This window comes from Helicoverpa zea, chromosome 30, assembly GCF_022581195.2.
Source record: "Helicoverpa zea isolate HzStark_Cry1AcR chromosome 30, ilHelZeax1.1, whole genome shotgun sequence".
Classification (NCBI taxonomy): domain Eukaryota; kingdom Metazoa; phylum Arthropoda; class Insecta; order Lepidoptera; family Noctuidae; genus Helicoverpa; species Helicoverpa zea.
The window spans coordinates 157426-184927 of NC_061481.1; the positions used below are offsets into that span (position 1 = coordinate 157426).

A 27502-nucleotide genomic window follows, 5' to 3' on the forward strand; every position below is an offset into this window, starting at 1 on the left:
TATTCTGCTATTGTTTACACCGCTGAAGACTTGTATAATAAGAAATCTGCATATGGAAGCAGGTATCGGACAAGATTAGACTATATTATAGTGAAAATATAGAATACTCCCCGGGTTTCAATGTTGGTTTCAAATCCATCCGTTGGGTTGACAGCCGGTTCCTTTATTGTTGATTTCATGCACAATCTCGCAACGAAATCACTCACAAACGCGTGTACTTATATCTATTCACAATATCTATCGAATTTAAGGCAATTTACTATATTAAAAGCACAAAATATATTAAATTTTAATTTTAAAACTATCACATATTATTTTGACAACTGGCTGCCAGTGTTGCCCCAATCAAGATATCAAAGAAGATATAGGAGACGAGTTGTGATCTGGCTCTGCTAACTTTAAGTTTGTTTTGTCGCAGCCCAAAGTACTTATACTCCTCTAAATTATGTTTATTTATGAGAAAGGGTTATTTTAAACCGCGTGGGTACAATATCTAAACAATAAAACGCTTTACGCAAAAATACCGAAACTCTTAACATTGCCATCAATCATCAGCATATACCATTTAGAGCAGGTGAAATTTTATCAAATACGCATAGTTTTTTTTTAATGTTTTGATTTGACAGAAAAGTACATCATCCTCCGAGCCTTTTTCCCAATCATGTTGGGGTCGGCTTCCAGTCTAACCGGATTCAGCTGAGTACCAGTGCTTTGACAGAAAAGTACATTAATCATCAATTAAAACTGCATTATCAGTTTTCTGAAAATCACGTCAAAAACTTTTCAAAACGCCCACGAACTTTGTACCAGGAATTAGTCCAGAACAAGGTTTCACCCGTTTCTTAGCAATAGGGTTGTTTCCAATTTTCGGAAATCTATTTAGATAGCTTCTAAATAATTTTAAGATCACCCTCTCTTTCATTTTTCGTCTCAAATCTTTTTATTTTTTATGTATTACATGTTTTTCTATTTGTCTTAAAATATTGCTCAGAAAACGCTAGATCACGTGACTGTGACGTCAACGTTCTCTGTTCATTCCTTTACATTTTAAAGGAGAGAAAACGAGAAAAAACTAACATACCAACTAATGGATTTCTTAATTTTAATAATGTATTTTTATAAAATAGCTACAAAAACTATAATATTTTATACATATAGATTATTTTTATACATTTGCACAAAAATAAAATACCTCAAATGTTTTGAGTTGTGTACGCGGAAAAATGAAATGGTGCAAAGAAACGTAAAGTTTGTGTTTATTTATATTGAGGTTATGTTTGTGTCCGCGTTCGAAAAGATTTGATGCTTTTTCAAAAAACTTAAATTAAATGAATGTCTACAAGGTTTGTGTTGTGCGAGACTGTGGAAATACGACCATTAGTGCTCTAAATAAACTGTTCATCCTCGTACCGCTGAATAAAAATCTTGGTTATTGGCAAAGAATTGAGCGACCATAAAAAAGTCTACTCTTGGCAGATTGGAACTATCAGCTTTCATAAATCCTTTCTCCATAATTCTTTAGCAGTTGTATCACTTAAATGCAATTAAGACACAGAACTTCACAGAAGCAAGTAAACAAAACATTAATTCTGAGGTTATTTCGATATATCTGTCACTGTCAAATACTTGTCATTGTCAAATATAGAAAGGATGACGTCATCGGTCTCTTCTCGTCGTTTTTAATGGCGTGACGTCACAGGCTCAAAATTAAAATTTCATAAATTAATTAAAAAATATATGGTCAGTTATAAATAATATAATATAGCTTATCGTGTTTCTAGTTTTGTGAACTTTCGGTGCATTTATTTAATTTTAACTAAATGAATACTAGGAAACAACCCTATTCTACAAAATTCAAATTTAGAATACATTCTCACGCATGCTTGGCTTTGCTTGCTTTTGATGCTAGTAATAACTTACTACAGTCATTAAAACCCTTTGAAATACACGTGAAGTCCTTAAAACCAAGATTTCACATAGGTGCCCGCTTTTTTTGCAAAAGAGTGTATATTTAGTGTTTTTTAGGCACCGCAATCTGGCCTGTTTACATTTTTATATGAAACAAAACTCAGTTAAAGTTGTTAAATCTACAGTTGACGTATTCACATCCAGAGCCTCATACGAAGTACACCCATAGCTGACGTTTACATTAAAATCTATCGCGGATTGTATAATCTGTTTATTATGAAGAACAAATAACATGATATAATGTAGTTTTATTTTAAAATTAGCCTATGTTGTCCCACCGCTGGGCAAAGGCCTTCCCCATGGCCATCCACCTTTCCCTACCGGTCACTATTTGTGGCCAGTCCTTGTGGAAGCTGTCTAAGGTCCGTATTACAGAAGGCTACTCAAGTCAAGTTTGATCTTAAATCACCTGATCATAGTTTAAATATGGAATCTGCACTTGAGGGTTGTTCTTATTTCAGAACAGTACTTAAACTGCACTCAGCTGAATCGAGATTCAAATCAAATATATTATCATAATAATCAATTTCTTCAAAAATATCAATTTTTTGTTCGTATTTTAATTTTAACTTCCTATTCGACAACAAATTATTTGCTAAATTGACAAGGAAATCTCTGCTCAAGCGTGGCGTCGACCACACTTGCGTGATTATAGTTCAAATCTCTACTTAAACTGTAATCTACAACTGAGTAATGATCTACACTCGGCTGAACTATGATCACCGAATCTATGCTTGAGGAGCGTTCTAAAATTAAATCTCAACTCAAATCTAGTTTTAAACAGAGATCAGGACTTGAGTAGCCTTCTGTAATACGGACCTAAATCTTCTCTCCACCGTGTTCTTGGTGTTTATTTACGATAATATAATGCAGTATGTACGTCCGCAGTGGTGGAGCTCTGAGCGCGTGTCGGAGCTGTGCGCGCGCGACCCGCTGCTGCGAGACGCGCTGCACGCCGCGCAGAATGAAGGTCAGATCATTTGTGTTATACTTTACTACTTGCACTTTTTCAATATCTTCCAAATTCACATATTCCTATTGTTTTTTGTATTGATCATTCCAATATAAATATTCAATAATGTATTTAATACCCAAACATACTTTAAATATACTTACTTTACATATTTAAATTTTAAAATAGATAATACAACTATGTATCAAAAAATTCATCCGCATCGCTATCGTCGGGAATCGTGCCCAAAAGACTGGCTGCATTGCCACGCTGAATGACAATGCATATGCTTGGGCCGAAGTATAAGTCAGCCTTTAGGTCATCTACCGGGGCTGCGGGATTGTTCGCGCGAGTTACCGCGGCCCTGGTACATACGCGGCCTACGACGGAACTCGACGGTTTTTAGTCAGTAAGAGTCTAACACTCCCTCACCGCTGCTAACCCCCAGCAGCAGGGGTCATTTGATGATTAAAAAAAAAGCCTGTTGGTCTAGTTGTTCTAAACTTGATAAAAAAAATATTGAACCGATTTGAAGAATTCTTAGGCCGCTGCCTCGAATTTTGCGGGCAGCGGGGCGGCAGCGGCGGCGGCGCGGGAGCGGCTGGATCTTACGCGTATAATCAAATGGACCGGCCTTCGAATACAGCGGCGCGGGGAGCGGGCAACGAGCGGTGAGCTCCAGTCAAATGGTGACCGCCCGCGCCGCCGCCGCTGCCGCCCCGCTGCCCGCAAAATTCGAGGCAGCGGCCTTACACAATTGTAAAGCTACACTCTTTCCGAATAACATAGGTACGGGCAGTAGTTACCACGGGACGCGGGTGGACCCTCGGGGAAGTGGCTAGCTATACAATATATGTGTGTTTAGGTTGCACGTGGGCGGCGCGGTGCGCGCGTCTCCGCGCGGAGCGGCGCGTGCTGCAGTGCGCGTTAGCACGGGCCGCCGATACTGCGCACAGGTACGTACACTATACAGTCAAAGTCTAAGTTAAATGTTCTTATTTCAAATCTATAGGCCTTTCCAGGCTCCTATGAAAAGTCGCACTAGTTACACAAATAATACATTGACTTACGTTCGGCGTTCTACATTTACATGTGTACTTTTAAAGAACTATTGTAGTTTTGTTTTTAATTTTTGATGTGTAAAATTATGTGTTACCATTAGGAGGATAGCATTTTACAACACCATAAAAAAAACAAGATTAACATGCTGTTATGTGACGCTATTTGTAAAAAAAATGTGTCTATGTAAACGTTCTTTATTATATGGCCACACACACAGCTTCACTTGACATCACACACACAGCTTCACTTGACATCACACACACAGCTTCACTTGACATCACACACACAGCTTCACTTGACATCACACACACAGCTTCACTTGACATCGCACACACAGCTTCGCTTGACATCACACACACAGCTTCACTTGACATCACACACACAGCTTCACTTGACATCGCACACACAGCTTCACTTGACATCGCACACACAGCTTCACTTGACATCACACACACAGCTTCACTTGACATCACACACACAGCTTCGCTTGACATCACACACACAGCTTCACTTGACATCACACACACAGCTTCACTTGACATCACACACACAGCTTCACTTGACATCACACACACAGCTTCACTTGACATCACACACACAGCTTCACTTGACATCACACACACAGCTTCACTTGACATCACACACACAGCTTCACTTGACATCGCACACACAGCTTCACTTGACATCGCACACACAGCTTCGCTTGACATCACACACACAGCTTCACTTGACATCGCACACACAGCTTCACTTGACATCGCACACACAGCTTCACTTGACATCTCACACACAGCTTCACTTGACATCACACACACAGCTTCTCTTGACATCACACACACAGCTTCACTTGACATCACACACACAGCTTCACTTGACGTCACACACACAGCTTCACTTGACATCACACACACAGCTTCACTTGACGTCACACACACAGCTTCACTTGACGTCACGCACACAGCTTCATTTGACATCACACACACAGCTTCACTTGACGTCACGCACACACAGCTTCACTTGACATCACACACACAGCTTCACTTGACATCACACACACAGCTTCACTTGACATCGCACACACAGCTTCACTTGACATCGCACACACAGCTTCACTTGACATCGCACACACAGCTTCACTTGACATCACACACACAGCTTCACTTGACATCACACACACAGCTTCACTTGACATCACACACACAGCTTCACTTGACATCGCACACACAGCTTCACTTGACATCACACACACAGCTTCACTTGACATCACACACACAGCTTCACTTGACATCACACACACAGCTTCACTTGACATCACACACACAGCTTCACTTGACGTCACGCACACAGCTTCATTTGACATCACACACACAGCTTCACTTGACGTCACGCACACACAGCTTCACTTGACATCACACACACAGCTACACTTGACGTCTCGCACACACAGCTTCACTTGACATCACACACACAGCTTCACTTGACATCGCACACACAGCTTCACTTGACATCGCACACACAGCTTCGCTTGACATCACACACACAGCTTCACTTGACATCGCACACACAGCTTCACTTGACATCGCACACACAGCTTCACTTGACATCGCACACACAGCTTCACTTGACATCACACACACAGCTTCGCTTGACATCACACACACAGCTTCACTTGACATCACACACACAGCTTCACTTGACGTCACACACACAGCTTCACTTGACATCACACACACAGCTTCACTTGACGTCACACACACAGCTTCACTTGACGTCACGCACACAGCTTCAGTTGACATCACACACACAGCTTCACTTGACGTCACGCACACACAGCTTCACTTGACATCACACACACAGCTTCACTTGACATCACACACACAGCTTCACTTGACATCTCACACACAGCTTCACTTGACATCGCACACACAGCTTCACTTGACATCGCACACACAGCTTCACTTGACATCACACACACAGCTTCACTTGACATCACACACACAGCTTCACTTGACATCACACACACAGCTTCACTTGACATCGCACACACAGCTTCACTTGACATCACACACACAGCTTCACTTGACATCACACACACAGCTTCACTTGACATCACACACACAGCTTCACTTGACATCACACACACAGCTTCACTTGACGTCACGCACACAGCTTCATTTGACATCACACACACAGCTTCACTTGACGTCACGCACACACAGCTTCACTTGACATCACACACACAGCTTCACTTGACATCACATACACAGCTTCACTTGACATCACGCACACAGCTTTACTTGACATCACACACACAGCTTCACTTGACGTCACGCACACACAGCTTCACTTGACATCACACACACAGCTACACTTGACGTCTCGCACACACAGCTTCACTTGACATCGCACACACAGCTTCACTTGACATCACACACACAGCTACACTTAACGTCACGCACACACAGCTTCACTTGACATCGCACACACAGCTTCACTTGACATCACACACACAGCTTCACTTGACATCACACACACAGCTTCACTTGACATCACACACACAGCTTCACTTGACGTCACGCACACACAGCTTCACTTGACATCACACACACAGCTTCACTTGACATCACATACACAGCTTCACTTGACATCACGCACACAGCTTTACTTGACATCACACACACAGCTTCACTTGACGTCACGCACACACAGCTTCACTTGACATCACACACACAGCTACACTTGACGTCTCGCACACACAGCTTCACTTGACATCGCACACACAGCTTCACTTGACATCACACACACAGCTACACTTAACGTCACGCACACACAGCTTCACTTGACATCGCACACACAGCTTCACTTGACATCACACACACAGCTTCACTTGACATCACACACACAGCTTCACTTGACATCACACACACAACTTCACTTGACGTCACGCACACACAGCTACACTCGACGTCACACACACAGCTACACTTGACGTCACGCACACACAGCTTCACTTGACATCACACACACAGCTTCACTTGACGTCACGTACACACAGCTTCACTTGACATCGCACACACAGCTTCACTTGACATCACACACACAGCTTCACTTGACATCACACACACAGCTTCACTTGACATCACACACACAGCTTCACTTGACGTCACGCACACACAGCTACACTTGACGTCACACACACAGCTACACTTGACGTCACGCACACACAGCTTCACTTGACATCACATACACAGCTACACTTGACGTCACGCACACACAGCTTCACTTGACATCACATACACAGCTACACTTGACGTCACACACACAGCTACACTTGACGTCACACACACAGCTACACTTGACGTCACGCACACACAGCTTCACTTGACATCACACACACAGCTTCACTTGACGTCACGTACACACAGCTTCACTTGACATCGCACACACAGCTTCACTTGACATCACACACACAGCTTCACTTGACATCACACACACAGCTTCACTTGACATCACACACACAGCTTCACTTGACATCACGCACACAGCTTCACTTGACATCACACACACAGCTTCACTTGACGTCACGCACACACAGCTACACTTGACGTCACACACACAGCTACACTTGACGTCACGCACACACAGCTTCACTTGACATCACACACACAGCTTCACTTGACGTCACGTACACACAGCTTCACTTGACATCGCACACACAGCTTCACTTGACATCACACACACAGCTTCACTTGACATCACACACACAGCTTCACTTGACATCACACACACAGCTTCACTTGACATCACGCACACAGCTTCACTTGACATCACACACACAGCTTCACTTGACGTCACGCACACACAGCTACACTTGACGTCACACACACAGCTACACTTGACGTCACGCACACACAGCTTCACTTGACATCACATACACAGCTACACTTGACGTCACGCACACACAGCTTCACTTGACATCACATACACAGCTACACTTGACGTCACACACACAGCTACACTTGACGTCACACACACAGCTACACTTGACGTCACGCACACACAGCTTCACTTGACATCACACACACAGCTTCACTTGACGTCACGCACACACAGCTTCACTTGACATCACATACACAGCTACACTTGACGTCACACACACAGCTTCACTTGATGTCACGCACACACAGCTACACTTGACGTCACATGCACACACAGCTACACTTGACGTCACACACACACAGCTACACTTGACGTCACACGCACACACACAGCTACACTTGTCGTCACATTTTTGGTGTGACCGTTAGGTGTTTAAGAGCAGTGGTAATATTGAGACCAATAAGAACGCTCCAATCGGAACCATCTGAGGATGCCGAAGGAATCGTGCGCGCGACGCGACTACACATAAATAAGGAGCGATGCTCCCTGCAGCGCTGTTCTCTTCGATATAGCAAAGGCATTCGACAAAGTCTGGCACAAAGGCTTGATTTACAAGCTTTACCAACTCGGTGTCCCAGACCGTCTCGTCGTCATCTTACGAGACTTTTTGTCGAATCGCACCTTTCGCTATCGCATTGACGGCACTCTTTCTTCGGCCCACCCTATAAAAGCTGGCGTCCCACAAGGCTCGGTACTCTCCCCCATCCTCTTCACGCTATACACTAGCGATATTCCTAAGAACAAGCATGTTCAATTAGCCCTATTCGCCGACGACACGGCAATCTACTGCTCAGGCCGCAGCCCAGCCGCCATAGTGAGACATCTCCAAGCCTATTGCAACACCCTAGGTGTCTGGACTAGGCTATGGAGAATCGAACTCCACCCCGACAAAAGCCAGGCCATACTCTTTTCGAGCCCTCGCCGTAGGCTTCCTCCCGCGCCCCCGTCAGTCACCATGTTTGGTAGGCCGATTCCTTGGAAGGAGCATGCCAAATATCTAGGTGTAATCTTAGACCAGCGCCTTTCATTCTCCGAGCACATACGTAAGGTGCGCTCTAGAGCAGCCTTTGTGTACGGCAGATTGCACTTCTTGCTCAATTCAAAGAGCAAATTATCTCTTAAATGCAAGTTACGCCTCTACGTATCGTGCATACGCCCCGTCATGACGTATGCTTGCCCTGTGTTCGCACAGGCAAGCCATCGCCGCCTTCACAGAATGCAGGCCCTTCAAAACCGTGCTTTACGGAAAATCACAGGAGCTCCCTATTATGTTCGAAATGAGATTCTTCATCTCGACTTAAAAATCCCCACCATCCGCCAGTATATGAAGCGTGCCGCCATACGGTACTTCGAACGCGCTGAGAAACACGATAACTCACTTATCGTGTCAGCCAGTAATTACACTCCCTCCCGCATCAGTAAGATTCGCCGCCCTAGGCATGCCCTTCTAGAACCTGACGATGAGATAACTGTCCTCCAAGAGAGTAGTAAACTCACTAGCACCCTACACAAATACAAACCGCGTTCGTACAAACCTCGCCGCCGAGGTCCGCCGCGACGTCCCGATCTCTGTCCTCCCGACCCTTGCTCATCGAGCCAGCCCGCGAGCTGAGCCAGTAGCTTTAAATTCCCCATTTAATAATAATGATCATATGATCCAGCCTGTCCCTTTGCTGCCTCCCCAGCGACGCCCTAAGCCGAGGTCCGACCCCACAGGGGGTACCCTTAGCGCAGTCGCTTAGTTTATAAGTTGTTTTACGCCCCTGGCTGGAGGCCTTAAAATCTAGGCATCCACAGGGAAAAGTCCGGTTAAGCAGTACACGGCCTCCTAGGCTGAACTGCGAGATGCCATACCAAAAAAAAAAAAAAAAAAAACCTGCAGCGCTCAGTGCTCCGCGCGCTGCGGCGGCGAGCAGACGTGTGACAACACTCGCGTGTTGCAGGCTGTACTGCGCGTGCGCCGTGCAGGAATCCACCTCCGTGTCGCTGTGCTGCGCCCTCCGCGCCGCCGACCGCGCGCTCGAGACGTACGACGTGCTGCTCGCGCTCGCAGAGACGCAGCACGACCAGCACGACCAGGTATGTCTCACTACGACGTGCTGCTCGCGCTCGCAGAGACGCAGCACGACCAGCACGACCAGGTATGTGTCACTACGACGTGCTGCGAGCGCGAGCAGAGACGCAACACGACCAGGTATGTCTCACTACGACGTGCTGCTCGCGCTCGCAGAGACGCAGCACGACCAGCACGACCAGGTATGTCTCACTACGACGTGCTGCTCGCGCTCGCAAAGACGCAGCACGACCAGCACGACCAGGTATGTCTCACTACGACGTGCTGCTCGCGCGAGCAGAGACGCAGCACGACCAGGTATGTCTCACTACGACGTGCTGCTCGCGCGAGCAGAGACGCAGCACGACCAGCACGACCAGGTATGTCTCACTACGACGTGCTGCTCGCGCGAGCAGAGACGCAGCACGACCAGCACGACCAGGTATGTCTCACTACGACGTGCTGCTCGCGCGAGCAGAGACGCAGCACGACCAGGTATGTCTCACTACGACGTGCTGCTCGCGCGAGCAGAGACGCAGCACGACCAGCACGACCAGGTATGTCTCACTACGACGTGATGCTCGCGCGAGCCGAGACGCAGCACGACCAGCACGACCAGGTATGTCTGATATGGTTGTTCTCGTATAAGGAGATCAGCCAGCTGCGCAGGACATATCATAGTGTACACACATTTGCTTGGACACAGGTGCACTCACTATTCTTTCACTCTCATAGCGCGATGCGAAACTGAGGCCTCGTATTCAACATCCACGCTTGTGTCAGCTGGACCAATGAGGCAACTGCCACATAATATACGATGCAGGAATCCACGTCTATTTCCATGTCCTATGTACTATCCCTATATCCCTATATACCTCACATTATTCACCCTGACGTCTCACTCTTCTAGCGCGCAGCAGCTGAGCTGGTAGCCTCCCAACTCCTCTCCCGCCTGGAGTCAGAGCAGAGCGGTGCGGTAGTGGGGGCACTACTGTCGCCGGGCCCCTGGCTGGCGCAGGCGGCTGCTACTGCCGCCCCGCGCTGGTCCCGCGCGGCCGAGCTGCGGCTGCGAGCGCACGCCGCGCGGCTGAAGGCCGACACCGTCGCGCTCAGGGACACGCAGACCGCGCCCAAGCTGTTCTCTTATCATGGTGAGTTGCATTTGTTAGCTCGGATATATTCGAGCTCATGCATATTCGTTTTTGTACCGAATATTAAGTATTATTATTGCTGATGATAGATCACATTGTATGTACATCTATGAATTCTTTGGTTCTGCAATCTTAACAGACAGACATGTGTTGCTGTGGAGTTTGTTGCGCCACAATCTTCGCAATAAAAACACATAGGAAGTAGTGATGGGTGTTTTGGGGGCTGTCCATCTTCTATCTTCTGTTTTCTATTTTCTATCTGTTCGTTTGTGTTGTATAAAGTTAGTATGTATGTCTTACAGACGTGGAGGAGTCGGAGCTGGGCGCGGGCTGCAGCGCGGCGGAGATGGAGGCGGCCGTGGCGCTGCACTCCGCGCTCGCCGCGCCGCACGCGCTCAACAAGCACTGCACGCACAAGGTAACAACACCCCCACAGCCCGACGTCGTATGTATGTACTACAGACGTGGAGGACGAGGAGCTGCGCGTTACGCGACACCCACGGCTCTAGTCGTATCTGACAACTTGACGTCAAGTTAACCAGCCACAAGGTAACCAAGCCGAGGACTCTTGGTATACCAGGCTCTATCGCAACTTTGCATTCAGATACTGCCAAAGCGGATTTTGACGGACGACTGGCAATTTCTACGACATTCGTTATTCAAACATCTCATAGTATCCCTGAGTGTAAATGTTATTTTGCTTGTCTTAAACTTCGCCACTTGTCTGAGCCTTTCACAAAGGTCGAGAGTTGAGTTGGCTTCGTATTAGAGGTAGAAACAAGCCTACCTATATCTTAAGCTACATTACATTAAAAAATCTATCCATAAGTATCATATCTTATATTTTTCTCTCATAAAGAAAATTACAGCATTCCGCAGTGTTTAACAGCACGACTCCCACAGCTGACGTCGTATCTGTCAACCTTGACGTCAGTCGTGGGGGTGACAAGTATTAATGTAAAACTATAAATATTCCAACGTTTTGACGTTTCATTTTAATAATATTTACTTCCATATTAAATCCTTTTTAGTTTTAATTATTTCCTTGTACTAACGCTACACTTATTGTTCTACAGAGCGGTTCGTCTCGGCGCAGTCGCCGCGCTCGGCCGCGTCACTGGCTCGACACGCAGGCTTCCGAGACCGACCTGTGAGCATGCACTACTAGACAACACAGGGATGACGGTCGGTAATGATACTACTATACATTGGAGTACGCAGTGGTTCAGCAATAATCACACATGGATGTACGATGGAAACTTCAAATTCAATGTTGGAGTCAAATGAACGAGCTACCCAACGGCATAACCAAATCAAATTACCTTTATTGTCAGGCTATGTTGGCACATAGATTAACATGTGTAATGTGTAAAATCTAAATAATTGTAAACGTTAATATTGATATAACCAATAGACGACGGTGAAGATAAAATAGAACCGTATTGTTTTGTTCATAAGGTTGACATTTCAATATTATGAATCTTACGTGTTAACCCATCTGTGTCTAGATATAACAAAGATAAATGTATTTATGAAAAGACACGCGCATGCGCGTTATTCAAGCCATAATAATCGAGTACATACTATAGATATTAGACGTTAATACAAACTTGTATTATTGTAAACATTACACGTACTCGCACACACTCATACAAACACTCACTACTATTCTCTCATTCTAACTTAAACTCACACATCTACATGCACACATACTTTGACATATACATACACACACACACACACACACACACACACATTGGCATGGAGACGTTACGGACGGTAGCTTATTGACATAAGTCTCACAGAATTGACTCGTTTCTTGTTTATTGGCAAGAATCTGTATTATCTCGAATGTTAAGTTTTAATGAATGTGTTTTTTTTAAAGAGTAATAATGTAGTAAGTAAATAATCTCCTAAGAATCTTTATTTTAAAACTAAAAAAAAATATTGTTTCACAAAAACATATTTAAAAATTGGTTGGCTTTTTTTATTAGTTGTAAAAAACATGAGGCTATGTATCGTCTCATCGACAGGTTACCAACGTTAAGTTCATCATTGCGTGAGATGGTGAGATGTATCCTCGAAGTTATCTTAACTATTGACAACTACCTGCTTGGTTAACGTAATGTGAGTAACAGCCCTGCTGTACACACATCTACTATTCTCAAGTTAATGAAGAAAAATCACGTATTTCAGGGCTTAAAGAATATTTTGAGAAAAAATGTGTCTTGAAATATTTTTTGGGTAAAAAAACATCAAACTTCACATTATAGTTCATTATCACTTTTTGACTTGTCACAGACTTGATATATGACAACGGAAATCATCAATAATGTTGTTTTAACTCAAATCTTAATTTCGCTGTAGCAAACAGTAACACATTGCGCGCGAACATTACTAACATGTCCGCGACACTGCAACCGCACATGCTAGCTGTGGACTCAACACATAAGAATCACACCATTTAGATAAAATAGTACAAACCTTTAATCCTAAATAGTATTAGAGCGAAACTGTATGTTTATCACATTTTCATTATATTGTAGTGAAAGGTGAAACCGCGGGCAATGGCTAGTCTTCAATGCAAAGAGTAGTTTACGTCTAACCGCTGTATAAATGATACCACGCTTCAAATAATAGTAATGACTTCTAATACATCATACTTTAATTGTTTGACTAACAAATTGATGTTTAAGAGGGAGACAGTCACTCGACATAGACATTATTGTAAGGTATATTACAATAAAAATCTAATCCTCTAAACCCTACGGGCAAAAACATAATATCATCAAATATAATTGAAGACATGAGTGGATGAAGGTGATATGTCGCATTTTTAGAGTTTCGCTGTTCTATGCATGGATGATGATGTTATATACATACAAACAATTTTAAACCTTAAAACAACCCCTTTTGTGGCTATTTTAGAAATTCACTACTTGATGAAGGTGTCATGTATACTATTATTTTTAATGAATATTGGAAGAAAGTGGTACGGGCACATAACATTTGTATAGATGCCTAAAAAGTAAAATAATTTTAAAATAATAAGTTTCTGCAATGGACGAAGGAGCTATGTGGCATTTTTGCATGGCAAAATTAGTTTTAGTCGTGAAGTGGATTAGGATTGATGAATACGGTTCATATTTATATAAAGAGTCCTATGACGAAATGACACCATTCCAAAAAGTAGATATTTAAAAAAAAAGGGGTCAGATTAATCCAAACTTTGAGGTGCTCTGTGTCATCGGAAAATATGGTACTGTGTCAGTTGAAAAAAAATTAATATTAAGGACCAACTAAAATTTGTTAAACCGGAATATCGATATCATATATCGAGAAGAATAATCGTTTTTCATTTATTTTTAATTTCTTTCTAATTTTTTAAGTAACTAGTCTCCTTCAGACTTCATTTTCTTAAATACATTTATTTTTGCCTATACCTTTTTATGTACATATTTACATGACGTAAAAATAAACTTATAAAATGGCATCAAAAAACTCCTCATCGCTGCCCACCGGGAGTGTACCCAAGAGGCTGGCAGCATTGCCACGTTGGATGGCAATGCTTAATTTTTGACCAAAATAAAAACCAGCCTTTGGTGTTTTCTTAAATTGATTAAAATATTTCTTTGCGGAAGAAGGAGTTATGTTCAGTTTTTATTAAAAAAAAGGAGTAAAAATACATTTTATTTTTTAATTCCTCCCCTATTTCAAAAATACTAAACGTTTGGCGCCGCCAGATACATTACATTAAAGGCGTTTTGAAATATCCTAAAATGTTTCTGCGTTTGAACTCAATTTTCTCGAAATTAGAATTTTGTGGCATACCACCTTCATCCGTCGTGGTGGCCTAGTGGGCAAAGAACCAACCTCTCGAGTATGAGGGCGCGGGTTCGATTCCAGGTCAGGCAAGTACCAATGCAACTTTTCTAAGTTTGTATGTACTTTCTAAGTATATCTTAGACACCAATGACTGTGTTTCGGATGGCACGTTAAACTGTAGGTCCCGGCTGTCATTGAACATCCTTGGCAGTCGTTACGGGTAGTCAGAAGCCAGTAAGTCTGACACCAGTCTAACCTAGGGGTATTGGGTTGCCCGGGTAACTGGGTTGAGGAGGTCAGATAGGCAGTCGCTTCTTGTAAAGCACTGGTACTCAGCTGAATCCGGTTAGACTGGAAGCCGACCCCAACATAGTTTGGAAAAAAGGCTCGGAGGATGATGACCACCTTCATCCACTCATGTCTTCAATTCTCTTCTCATGCATGTTATATAAAATTTCATCAACACACACACACTCACACACATATTTTTCTAAATCATAAATGTGTCTATAATAAGTAGACCTAGAGTGTATTGAAGAAGTTATTATCAAATTAATGTAATAAATAACTATATTCTATTACAATGATAGAATATCACCTTGTTACGTGACTGCCTCCCCAAAGTAAAAAACCTATACATTTGTAATGTATAGTATAGTTAACTAACATTGTCCGCTTGTGGCCACGAAATGCATTTCTTAAATAATAATGTAAAGCTTGCTTATTAAATAATAATAAATAATATTGAAGAAACATATAATAATGTACAGTCATGTATGGCGCGATAATGTACAGGCTTACTATGTATGGAGTGGTTAACTGATATCTAGATAGTATTGTATGAGCTGCTGCTAAGAGTGAAGTCTTGAATTCCAGGAATTTAATAATTGTGCTATTTGGCTTGTATGTTTAGAGAGGGAATGTTAGTAATTCTAGAATGTTTGACGAATGGCTCATGAAATGCATAATATCGATGTGCACTTGCTCTTAATCTTTTTCTGTAGAAAGTCTCTAAAAAGCTATATTTGATCTGTAAATCTAAATGTATTGTTAAAAATACTAATAAAATAATATTTAAATAAAAATATTTTCGCCGAAATATACTCGAGATTATAATAATAATTATATTTTGTGTGTTTTGGAATTATTTCGAGTATAATTCGGTGAAGTATAGACGGACGCCATTATATTGTAAAGTTGGTTTCAGACATTGGTTCCAATATTTGTACAGCATGCAGAAACGTAACTTAAAACTCCTTTGGAAAGTGACAGTTGACCAACATCCAACTTTGGCATGAATGTTGGAACCAACGTTAGGAGCTGACATAAGACATTGTAAATGTGAAAATTATAGAACGGACTTAGATCTCAAGAGTACGGTGTGTCGCAATTAAGAGAAGAATTTTATGATTTTACCGACTGCAAAAATATGTAAGAAACAGCACCATATCCGATATAAGCATTTATTCTGTATTTTTTGAGTTTACATCCAAAAATATGCGTTTTCTTTGAAACATTTTTCAAAATGACGACTTGATTGCGACTAACACTGTATGATAAATATTGAATGAAATAAAAAGACTATATATCAGAGTAGATTCCGTCGCGACTTATGATTTTGTATTGATTTCGTTAAGTATAGTATATAGTAGATAAGTATAGCAATGTATAAATGTATGGCGATGTATAAATGTATGTATGTACAGGGGGCGGAGGGGTTGGTGCTAGTACGATGAACATTAACTATTCAAATAAATATTACTATGGATTACTTGCTGGCGTTTTATTTTATAATGACTTCCCTAACATTATTAATTCATCACCCGCACATTGCTTGCCTCGTTGGCAAATCTCGGGCTCGATTCGATTCCGGGTCGGGCTGAAATTGCATTGTGGGTTTTAGTAACTTCCGTATTTTAAGTGCATTATACAGGAATGAATTTTAAGCAGTGCGCAAAAAAAACTGGTGGTCCAGAATCATTAACAGAACATATCTGCATAATCAGTAAAAAATTTTTTTTCATTCTTTTGTCCGCCCTAAAATCAGCAAAACATGGATACTAACTATTCTTACGCGCGCCGAGCGGAGCTCCGTCAGTAAACCGGTTTCGCGTTGCCGCCGTGCATACTATGACGACTGTGACCGTACTATCGGTTACAAAATAAACATCTTTCGATATCAATAACTTTTCTTTTTTGTACTAAAACACTACAAAATAAAAATATACGTATCTATAAAACTTATTTAACTATAAGTTGACCAAGTTTGCGCACTGGTTAAAATTCATTCCTGTATTTATTATTGTCAATATCAGTCAGGAGGTGTCACAGAAGGTGCATGTGCATATAACAAAATAAATAAAAAAGATAACATTTAGTATTCACAACGTAAGGTGTGCGTATTCCGCCGGCCCAGTGAGTCTAACCGGCATAACCAATAATATCCATTTACACATCAAATGATAGCTTATGCCCTAAAATACGATTTTTGTTATGGCTGGAACATTGTTAACCACTGGGGAAAAAAATATCAATCAGTCCTGTAAGCCTACGACTGCCTATCCTATGGAATTAAACCACTTTGGCACGTATGGTATATAAAGAAAACCTATCCTCTAACTATAAATAACGTAGCTTTTCCACCCCTGAAAGATTTTTCAAATCAGTTGAGTCAAGTTCGTGGCCCATTTAATGCAAATACTTATCGTGAGTATTTGCACGGACATCATCTAATGGCCAGGATAATACATCTTGCTTTAAAAAATAATCCTGTGGAATTGGAGATGTGCTGGCATCAATCTATCATTACCAATGACTGTCGACTGTCCATGGCTAACAAGCCTGATGTGCCGTATGTTGAAAACGCTGTGAAAGCTGACTAACTTAACTTTATTCTACTGACGATGATGTTGACATATAAATGCTGACATTGTACTGGCAGTTTCAAATGGTTCAATAACAAAGACCTTCGAAAAAAAATAAACCCTCATGTATCCTTGCGGACCTGACTACCCGTTTGGATACTATTTGTGTATCACTACCTAGTATAAAACAAAGTCGCTTTTTCAGTCCTTATATCCCTGTCCCTTTGCAAGCTTAACTCTTCCAAACTACGCAACGGATTTTGATGCGGATTTTAAAATATTTATTATATTCATAGAGTTATTTAAGAGGAAGGTTTGTATGTGTAATAACGTCCGTAAAATAGTGAGGAAATACTGTTTTCCCGTGCGCAGCTGGGGTGGGTCCACTACGCTACTTTTCTAATAATTCGACAACCCAGGGCCGACTATCCTGGTACCGCAGATCGAAGAAATGCTATCTCCAATAATGGAAATAGTATACGGTGATAGAAGTAAAAGTTTTTGTTTTGTTTTGCTATTAAAACAATTATGCCTAGTTAAAAATTATGCCGATTTGATTGATAGTCTACCCTAGGCTTATTTAAATAAGTGATAAGTTGACGAAAATGCATCATACAATAAATTTTTCTACTATGGATTTTATTTTAACAAAAAAATGGGTGCAAACAGTCTAACTCTTTTGTTCCCGAGTGTACTTATTTCCGGTCGATTCTTGACATGAACTGTTTTATTTCAGTAACTGTAGGGTATAAGCAATAATCTAATTCACTTTTGAACTTTATTGGTTATCAGGCCAGGGTCCATACAAAATTGCCCATCGTCCAATTTCACAATCGGTGTGATAAAACTCGGACCGGATGGTAATGAAATGTTGGTTGTTAAAGTATATGTATTTATTTATTATTTCTTTGGAAAACAATTATTCTTAGGGTATTATAAACTAACTAAAAATAATCTAAAGTAAGTCTTTAAAAAAATCAGGACTATAATGATCACAGGGGCCCGATTCTTCTAATTTTACTTAAGCAATAAACGATTCACGTTCGACTCGATTCGACTGAGATCCAATACCGACTCGATTACGATTGAAGCGTATGTGGCATTCCGCAATTTTTTCTTTGAAATAAACGTTTTTATCCTTTGCTGTCATTCAATAATGAATCATTTTGTCTGCAAATGATTTACGATTGCAAAATGATTGTACAGCAAACTACCGTATAGACCAAAATCACCGAAATAGCAGACCAATCGCACACCAATCAAATGTCAATCGAATACGATTGGTCTTTTATTAGTAGCAGAATGCCCGATATGGTTAAAACTGCTATTGCGATCATATTGCGATTCGATTTCTATTCGATTTTGACATTATTAACTTAGGAGAATCGGGCCCCAGGTCTTATGGGAAAAGGACAAGTTTTTTTGTAAAATGGTTTCAGAAATTCAGTCCAGCCGTTGAATGCATCTTGTGAGCATTCGATGACATTGAAAGGTTTCAGTCTCTGTCGAGCTCCACGCGTCAGCTCTTCTTCAGGATGTTCAATCCTAGCCTTTTGATTTAAGTAGGCCATGTTACGATCGCACTCCATGTAAGAGTGCCCTCTTATCGACCTAACATATTTTCTGCATACTGCACATGCAATAAGCTCCAATTAAATGTAGCAAAATGTTATCATGTGGCCTTCACACGTCGAAAATATGTAATAGATTCCAAATATACGATTAACAGTGAAATCATCAGCAAAGTTGGAACAATGAAAGATCTTGGAATCACACAAGATAGTAAGTTACTATATGACCAACATATTGATATTATTGTGAATAAAGCATTCAGAGCCCTTGGATTCATAATCAGAACTACAGCCTGTTTTCGATCTTTAAAGCCTATTAAGATATTATACTGCTCATTCGTACGCAGTCACTTGGAGTATGCGTCCCAGGTTTGGAACCCACAATATGCAGTATATAAGACACGCATTGAAGGGGTTCAGCGTAAATTTCTAAGATATTTAGATTACAAGGCACAGCAATGGTCGGATGATTATGTTCATCGTTGTAAGAGGTACCACTTTTTACCCCTGGAAAAAAGGCGTGAAATCAATGACGTATGTTTATTGATAAATATCGCGAATGGAGCGGTCGACTGTCCTGAACTACTAGGAAAAGTACAACTGCGTACCAATCACATTGCTTTCCGACAGCGACCGCTGCTTCACGGACCTTTTGCTTCCACGAAGTATAGACGTAACGCGTTCTTCTCACGTAGTGCACGTAGTTTTAATTCACTACCCCGGGATCTCGACATAGACCTTTTTTGCACAAAGTCTAACGTAGTAAGGCGACGTTTGGCAAAACTGTTCTTTTGCGAATGATTTTAAATAAAATTGTAAATAATGTAACTGGCTAGCAATTGTAATCAAACTGAAGGTATCTAGGGTATAAAGACTGTAACATTATGTTAAATTGTTAATATGTTAAATTATGTTATAAAGACTGTAACATATTGTTGTAAATATCGATAGGTTGAAATTATCTGTGGAGGCTTGTTGTTGGCAATTTAGTTATATAATATGTTACTTATAATATTGTGATTATATAACTATTTTTTTATAGTCCGTAAGCCTTCTCTAAGAATAAATAAATAAATAAATAAATAAATTATCGAGAATATAACTGTAGTAGATACTAAGCGATTGCAGCAGTGAACTAAGCAATGTAGCATTCTAAAGACGGTATAATTTTTATTTTGACCACCACATGAGTCAGAAAAAATTGCCTGCGACTGGACATTCATCGTTATTGTCGTGAACACCTGTGACGTTATAAGCGTTCTAGCCGTGCAGCCAAAATATTAAAAACGTCTTATCTCGGGACTGTCAGCGATATTGCTAAGTTTGTCAACGCGATTTCATAACTACATAGTCAAGTGACCGAATGGCATTACTGAATAAGAAAAAAATGTTTTTGGACATTCATTATTATTGCAGTGGACCCTTCATATGCTAAGATCATAAAATAAAACCAGAAAGCTTGTGAATAAATATTTAATTTTTACATAATAATAATAATGCAAATGATCTGTCGTAACAACATCCAGGAGTGGAACCCGCACTCGCACACCCGCGGCTCGCGGCTACGTTTTATAAAAACTTCGTGAACAACATATCTACACAGAACTTTATACAACGTTATATCATACATACGGGTTTATACATTATTATTTATTTTACAATTATAATAATATCGTCTTTACACTAACAAATGCTTTATTTGTGAATGTTAAGGGACGCGCTGAGAAACACCAATTTATTCATACATAGTCCAAAGTCTAAAAGGGCGGCTATTACAGACTAAAACGCATTTTAACTCAACCGACATTGTTTACTTACTGAGATATGACAATTTATATGAAGATAATGTCAAAATTAAATCTTTAATTGCCAAAAAAATGGATAGGTTATAGAATCCGCAGGTAAAAGTATGTAAAACTTTTAATTTCATTATTTCAAATATAAAACACAAGAACGTACATTGAAATGCATTATTCAGAACTTTATAAGACCCAGAGAAAAATACATAGAACACATACCTTGCTATATAATCGTAAACCGCCGTCTACTACGGACTGACACAACGTGGTAACCCAACCACATTTGATTCTCACTCCACAGCTACGTTATTGGTCCAACAACGCTGTCCCAAGTCTCAGAGCGTCCCTTACATTCACAAATAGACATTGTTCAACAAAGTCTTAAAAAACATGAATTTATTATACTTTAGAGGCGTAAGTATATCAGAGGAATAGACGTGTATTGGTGTTCAATGTCGGAATACGACAAAATGATAAGAAAACTTAGGGAAAGTACACGGTCACCCATCCATTTGCTGGCCTTGACAGTTGTAGCGTCATTAATACGATTGTGACATAATATTATATGGCATCTCTATACAAATAGAATTATAGTTACTGTTACAGCCTTTTTATCGTCTCACTGCTGGGCTGCGGCCTCCTCTCACTCGGAGAAGGATTGCACGGGAATTATAGTAAATGCATGATTTAAAAAATAACAATATTTCATCAACATATCATCTATTTAGTTATACAAATTATTGGCAGTTACAACGTTGTGATAGTGAACAGTAAAAATCTTTGAGACTGAATGGCAGTGTTACAGCATACATTAAATGCTTGTGAAGTGAGGTTAAACACATATGTTATGGATGGGTGACCAGTTCAAAAATTGCTGTATTGCTATGATTTTTCATAGTTTTGAGTTAGATAAACTTCAAAATATACATTACAAGTCTCGTCAAATAATTTTACTGTTCTGTAGCTGGCAACAAGTGTTTGTGCATAGTCAAAATATATGGACAAAACACTATTTCGCAGACAAATGGCTAACTTCAGAGCGGCAATCTTATTTGACGAGTGCCGTAGTGTTTTGTTCATACATTTTGACGTAAGTCACTTGTGGCTATCTTCACACAAGTAAAATTATTTGACAACAACCGTAGCTTATTCGTTGTACCATATAAAAGTAAAATATTGTTGGTCTTACTACAAAAACTTTAACCCCTGTTTTACAGTTGTCTAATAAAATTTTGGCTGCAAAATGAACCATATGTCAACGTCATAATTTGACATTTTTTTAGACAAGTCTTAAACTGACGTTTAAAAGTTTTTGTGGTAAGACGGTGTGTCTTTAACATGGGCAGTGACAGAGTTACATATTTATTAAAATGCTCAACAAAACGTGATTAACTTGAGACAATTCATAATTTGAGACCAGGAAACAAAATAGTGCAAAAAACATGATTTATCTGAAGATTGTAAATAATTTTTTATTTTCACATATTTCCTTAACAGATATCAGTTACATTAAAATTCTTGAAATAAAATTTTAAATTATTAAAAAAACAGTCATATCCCGGAGTATTAATTACCTTACGATAATCATTATTTAATTATGTACAAGTTCATATAACTTCATATAGTAATATCCATTGTCTTGTGGCGCGTGACAAACACACAACTCTTACTTACTATATAATACACAATTTTTCAGTTCTTATAAGCTTGTACAGTTCGTCAAATAACTGTGCCGGTCTGAAGTTTGCAATAATCCATAGTTAGTGATAATACTCTGATACCTTATTTGATTGATAAACTATAACTTTTGGTTTCCTAGGTCTTGGATAACAGAATCTGGCAGAAATTATTATTAGCCTTTATCTGGCAGATAGCATTAACTATCAGATAACTAATTGGCACTGTATCGGTAACCAGTGAAACCGGGCGAGGCGACAAATTGCTGACTTCAGACCGGCAAAGTTATTCGACGAGAGCTGTTATAAGTGTTTATTGCAAGTTGAGATGATAAATATGTAGTATTTTATTTTAATAATTCACATTATTCAGTGTTAGCATGGTAAAAAGGGGTATTGTGTTGCCCGGGTAACTGGGTTGAGTAGATCAGATAGGCAGTCGCTCCTTGTGGGACGCTGGTACTCAGCTGCATGCTGTTAGACTGGAAGCCGACCCCAACATAGTTGGGAAAAGGCTTGGGAGATTTGAAAACTTGCAATAAACACTGTTATGATCAATTTAAATGTTAACATAACATATTTATCAGAATATATAACATTGACTATATACTAATATTATACAGATATATTATTATATTGACGACAATATACACGAATGATATTTTATTATACATGTTATACCTTAGGACAGCGTGTGAGCCATCCTTGTGTGTGTACGTGTACATGCACATAGTGTGTGTATGTGTGCGCTCGCTCAGTAGTGACCGAACCCGCACTCATACACACACACTATGTATAGCTTACACGCTGTCGTGAAATAAAACATCTATTCCTGTGTTAATAAAATACCACCGTGTATATTTAAAGACTCGAATTATATAAAAATATTGCTTTATTTTACTTCAATATTTCAAGTTCAGTTCACCCAAATAACTTTGACTTACTATAACTTTGTGCCCTGAACTTGCTCGCGGGAGGACTTAATGAGCGCATCCGGCCGTGCTCTCGCTGTGGCGGCATATTGGGCTGACATAGTGTAATCTCAATATATGACATGTCATCGACACGAAAGAAGAAGAATAACTTTGCAATTCTGAAACACAGTCATTGGTGACCAAGATACACTTATAAAGTACATACGAACTTAGAAAATTTGCATTGGTACTTACCTGACCAGGAATCGAACCCAGGCTCATACTTGAAAGGTTGTTTTACCCTCTAGGTCATAGTCAAAAAAATTAACAAAACCCTTCTTAAAATTGCGAGACGCTTCAAATTTCGGAATTGCAAAGTTATTTGGTGCTAGACATGAATTTTAATTGAAAACAGCGAATTTTTTAGCATATCTTTCAAACGCAAGTAATATAAAGCAATATTGTTAGCAAAGTCCATATTTAATTACCAATAGTCTTACGGTGACCTACACCATTTAACTATAACGATAACCGAACCATTTTCACTCAAAGCGCCGATGTGAGCAATGCGCGGCAAGTATACGGCTGGGCATGGTTCGGTTATCGTTATAGTAAAATGGTGTAACTTACTCTTAATTTTAACAATTTATATGAACTTACGTTGTCTATATAATACAGTATATTATACTCTGTAATATTTGACTTGATTAGAATGACAGATTCTAACAGAACTGTAATTATTTCTATTTCTAATACATTTGACTTAATTTAAGGTAAAACTTGATATTTAAAATTTCGGCTCTCGCTGAAAATCAGCGATGATGAGGATTTTGTCCCGTATAGAGTCTTATGCTGAGCGAGGGCCGTTTCACGTGGGGTGTGACACATATTTCCCGTTATTGTATTTCCTAGTGTAATTCGTATTTTTTTGTCCAATATTTTGTAATTTCTTTATTTTTAACCGACTTCCCCGAGAAGGAAGTTCTCAATTCGGATGTTTTATATATTTTCTTTCTTTATTTGATCAATAATTCCCAATATTACCTCAACTTTGACACTGTAAATTCTAATCAAGTTAAATACTACATAAAGTATAGTTGACTTATATGATGAGATCATAGGACTGGGAGGAGAGAGGGGACGTAGAGAGGGAGGGGAGGGGGCAGAGACTCTCTCTGTCTCTAGAGAAATGGAACACAGCGCTGCAGTGGTGACGAGTACGCGATCGATATGGTGTGCAGTCAAAATAATAGATTTCAAAGTACCTTTATAATCATTATCATTAGCCTTTTTACTGTCCCACAGCTATACACAAGCCTTCTCTTATACTGAGAAGGATTGAGCCAAATAAAAGTTGGTGATTTCACACTTTATAGTCCAAGTTTCCTCGGGATGTTTTCCTTCACCTTTAATCAGTCATTGGTGTCCAAGATATACTTAGAAAGTACATGCAAACTTAGAAAAGTGACGTTAGTGGTCCGGTTAGACTGGAAGTTGACCTCAATATGGGAAACAGCTAGTCAGATTAAGATATAGCACATTTTAATGGACACTAAACGATTTTACTTGTTGGAGACTATTCATAAGTTTATATTTACTTTAGCTTCTGATGGCATAAAAACATTCCTCAAAGGGCATTTTCAATGAATTTTCTAATATTTTGACCGCACACCTATTACCAAGTAACACTTCAATAGTTCAGTGTCTCACTCAGAGAGAGGGGTCCATATTGAGCGGCACATCACTCTCGCCGACCAGCCAGCCGCTGAAATACACAAACAACTTGTTAACATAACGACTTACATGGTCAATTTCACTGATAAAGTCTCTGAAAGCCTATCGGGAACTTATCTGTCAGATAAACAATTGGTTTCACAAGTCTCAGATAGTGATATCTGGCAGAAATTATAAGCAGCCTTTATCTGGCAATTAACTATCAGATAACTACTTGACACTTTATCAGCAACCACTGAAACTGGAGCTCAAGGTTTTAAGAAACTAGCTTTAGATCGCGGTATATCACTGTAAAGGAGAGGAGGAAATAAAAAGGAGCCGATATGTCCGACGTACTTTGACTTTGACAGATCTGACGTCACGAATTATTCAAAGTTTGACGTAAACCTAAATGAGACGTCACGGACTATTCCATGTTTATCGTCATTCCAAATGTGACGTCACGATCACTATTGTACAGTTAACATCGAATAAGTAAGACTACTCTTAATGCGGGTATGGTAAGTAATTTCCTATAAACGCAGGTGAAACCGCGGGCATCAGCTAGGAGTATAGAGGATGTGTCTCACCTGTGGGTCAGGCGTGTCTCACGCGTACGTGTGGCGACTGGACGCGCTCGCGCCGGAGTATGACGGCTCCACTCTGAAAACATATCATAAGCTAAGCAACAGTCACAGTGGCCGATACAAACTAATATTAAAAATGCGAAAGTAACTCTGTATGTCTGTCTTTTCTTCACGCCTGAAGTACTGAATAGATTTGTGTGAAATTTGGTACAGACATAGTTTGGAATATGAGAAAGGACATTTTTATTACAAAAAGTAAAAAATACAATTTATTCCGGACATGCAGCGCCATCTATTGGTCAAAAGCCGGCATCAATTCAGTACTATAAATGTCACGACATTTGGTTGGTTTCATTTTTGAAGAGATCCCGCGAGATCGCGAACTATGTGGGTAAAACCTAAAATCTGCCGAAAGTCACTATTCCACGCGAACGAAGTCGCGGGCAAAAGTATATTATAAGGCTAAACAACGCTTGGTGCGGTCGTTTCGTAAAGGGGTCTTGTCATGACGTGTTCGACCGTGTTTCGAAAGACACGATAAACTGTAGGTCCCGACTGTCATTGAACATCCTTGGCAGTCGACAGTCGTTGCAGATAGTCAGAAGCTAGTAAGTCTGACACCAGTCTAACCAACGAGTATTGGGTTGCCCGGGTAACTGGTTTGAGGAGATCAGATAGGCAGTTGCTCCTTGTGGCACACTGGTACTCAGCTGCATGCGGTTAGACTGGAAGCCGACCCCAACATAGTTGGGTGCAGGCTCGGGAGATTGTGCCGTGGGGCTGGTACCTGTAGTGGGGGCGGTATAGACGCGAGTGGGGGCTGTGCGGGCTGGGGCTGCGGCTGGGGCCGGCGCTGCGCTCGCTGCCGAGGCGACTCACTGTAAGAGGACATACAGTCAGTATATATGATGTATTATGTATTCACAAAGTGTGTCGTACCTAATCACATTAAATTAGCATACTGGTTAATATACGTTAGTAAAAATACGCACAAATAAGCAAATGAAAGTTGCAAAAAAAAAAAGACAATAAAAATATGCGAGAGTTAGAACACCATTTAAAAGTCTTTTAGTAGGTACAAACAGCGGAAATTCTCCCTTGAAAACTGACAGCTGTCAACTGATCAAAACATTCAATACTCCTAACTTTATCTTTGCTTTACACATGATGTTGTAAATTATGAAAACGAAAAATGATTCCTGTGGCTAAACCTAATATTTTTACAATTCGCCAAAGAATATCATAAAGTATATGTGATAGGATTTCATGTGATTGTGTATGACTAGGACTACCATCTCGAATTTCACCAAGCCCGGACAAACATTAAATAAAACCCGGACGTTTGGCGCAAATCGCATTTTTTACCCGGACGAGATTGAAATTATTTTTTAAAAGAATACCTCATTTGTAATCCATTTACTATTATCA

General features: G+C 40.4%; 1 protein-coding gene and 1 long non-coding RNA gene across 2 annotated transcripts in view; one reads left to right on the plus strand and one right to left on the minus strand.

The window, feature by feature from the left end:
- LOC124644362 overlaps window positions 1–14350 on the plus strand; it is a 69934-nt gene extending 55584 nt beyond the window's left edge. The window contains exons 9-14 of the mRNA XM_047183674.1: window positions 2857–2938; window positions 3786–3876; window positions 9865–10000; window positions 10885–11125; window positions 11428–11543; window positions 12202–14350. Coding sequence (XP_047039630.1) covers window positions 2857–2938; window positions 3786–3876; window positions 9865–10000; window positions 10885–11125; window positions 11428–11543; window positions 12202–12279 — 744 coding nt within the window. The 3' untranslated portion in view covers window positions 12280–14350. The remainder of the gene's footprint in view (window positions 1–2856; window positions 2939–3785; window positions 3877–9864; window positions 10001–10884; window positions 11126–11427; window positions 11544–12201) is intronic.
- An 8280-nt stretch (window positions 14351–22630) lies between these two features.
- On the minus strand, window positions 22631–27184 carry LOC124644557. The gene is made up of 3 exons (XR_006986084.1): window positions 26862–27184; window positions 26078–26150; window positions 22631–25539 (listed from the first exon to the last, which is right to left on the minus strand). It is a non-coding gene; the product is annotated as an uncharacterized LOC124644557 (long non-coding RNA).
- Between the last annotated feature and the right edge of the window lie 318 nt (window positions 27185–27502).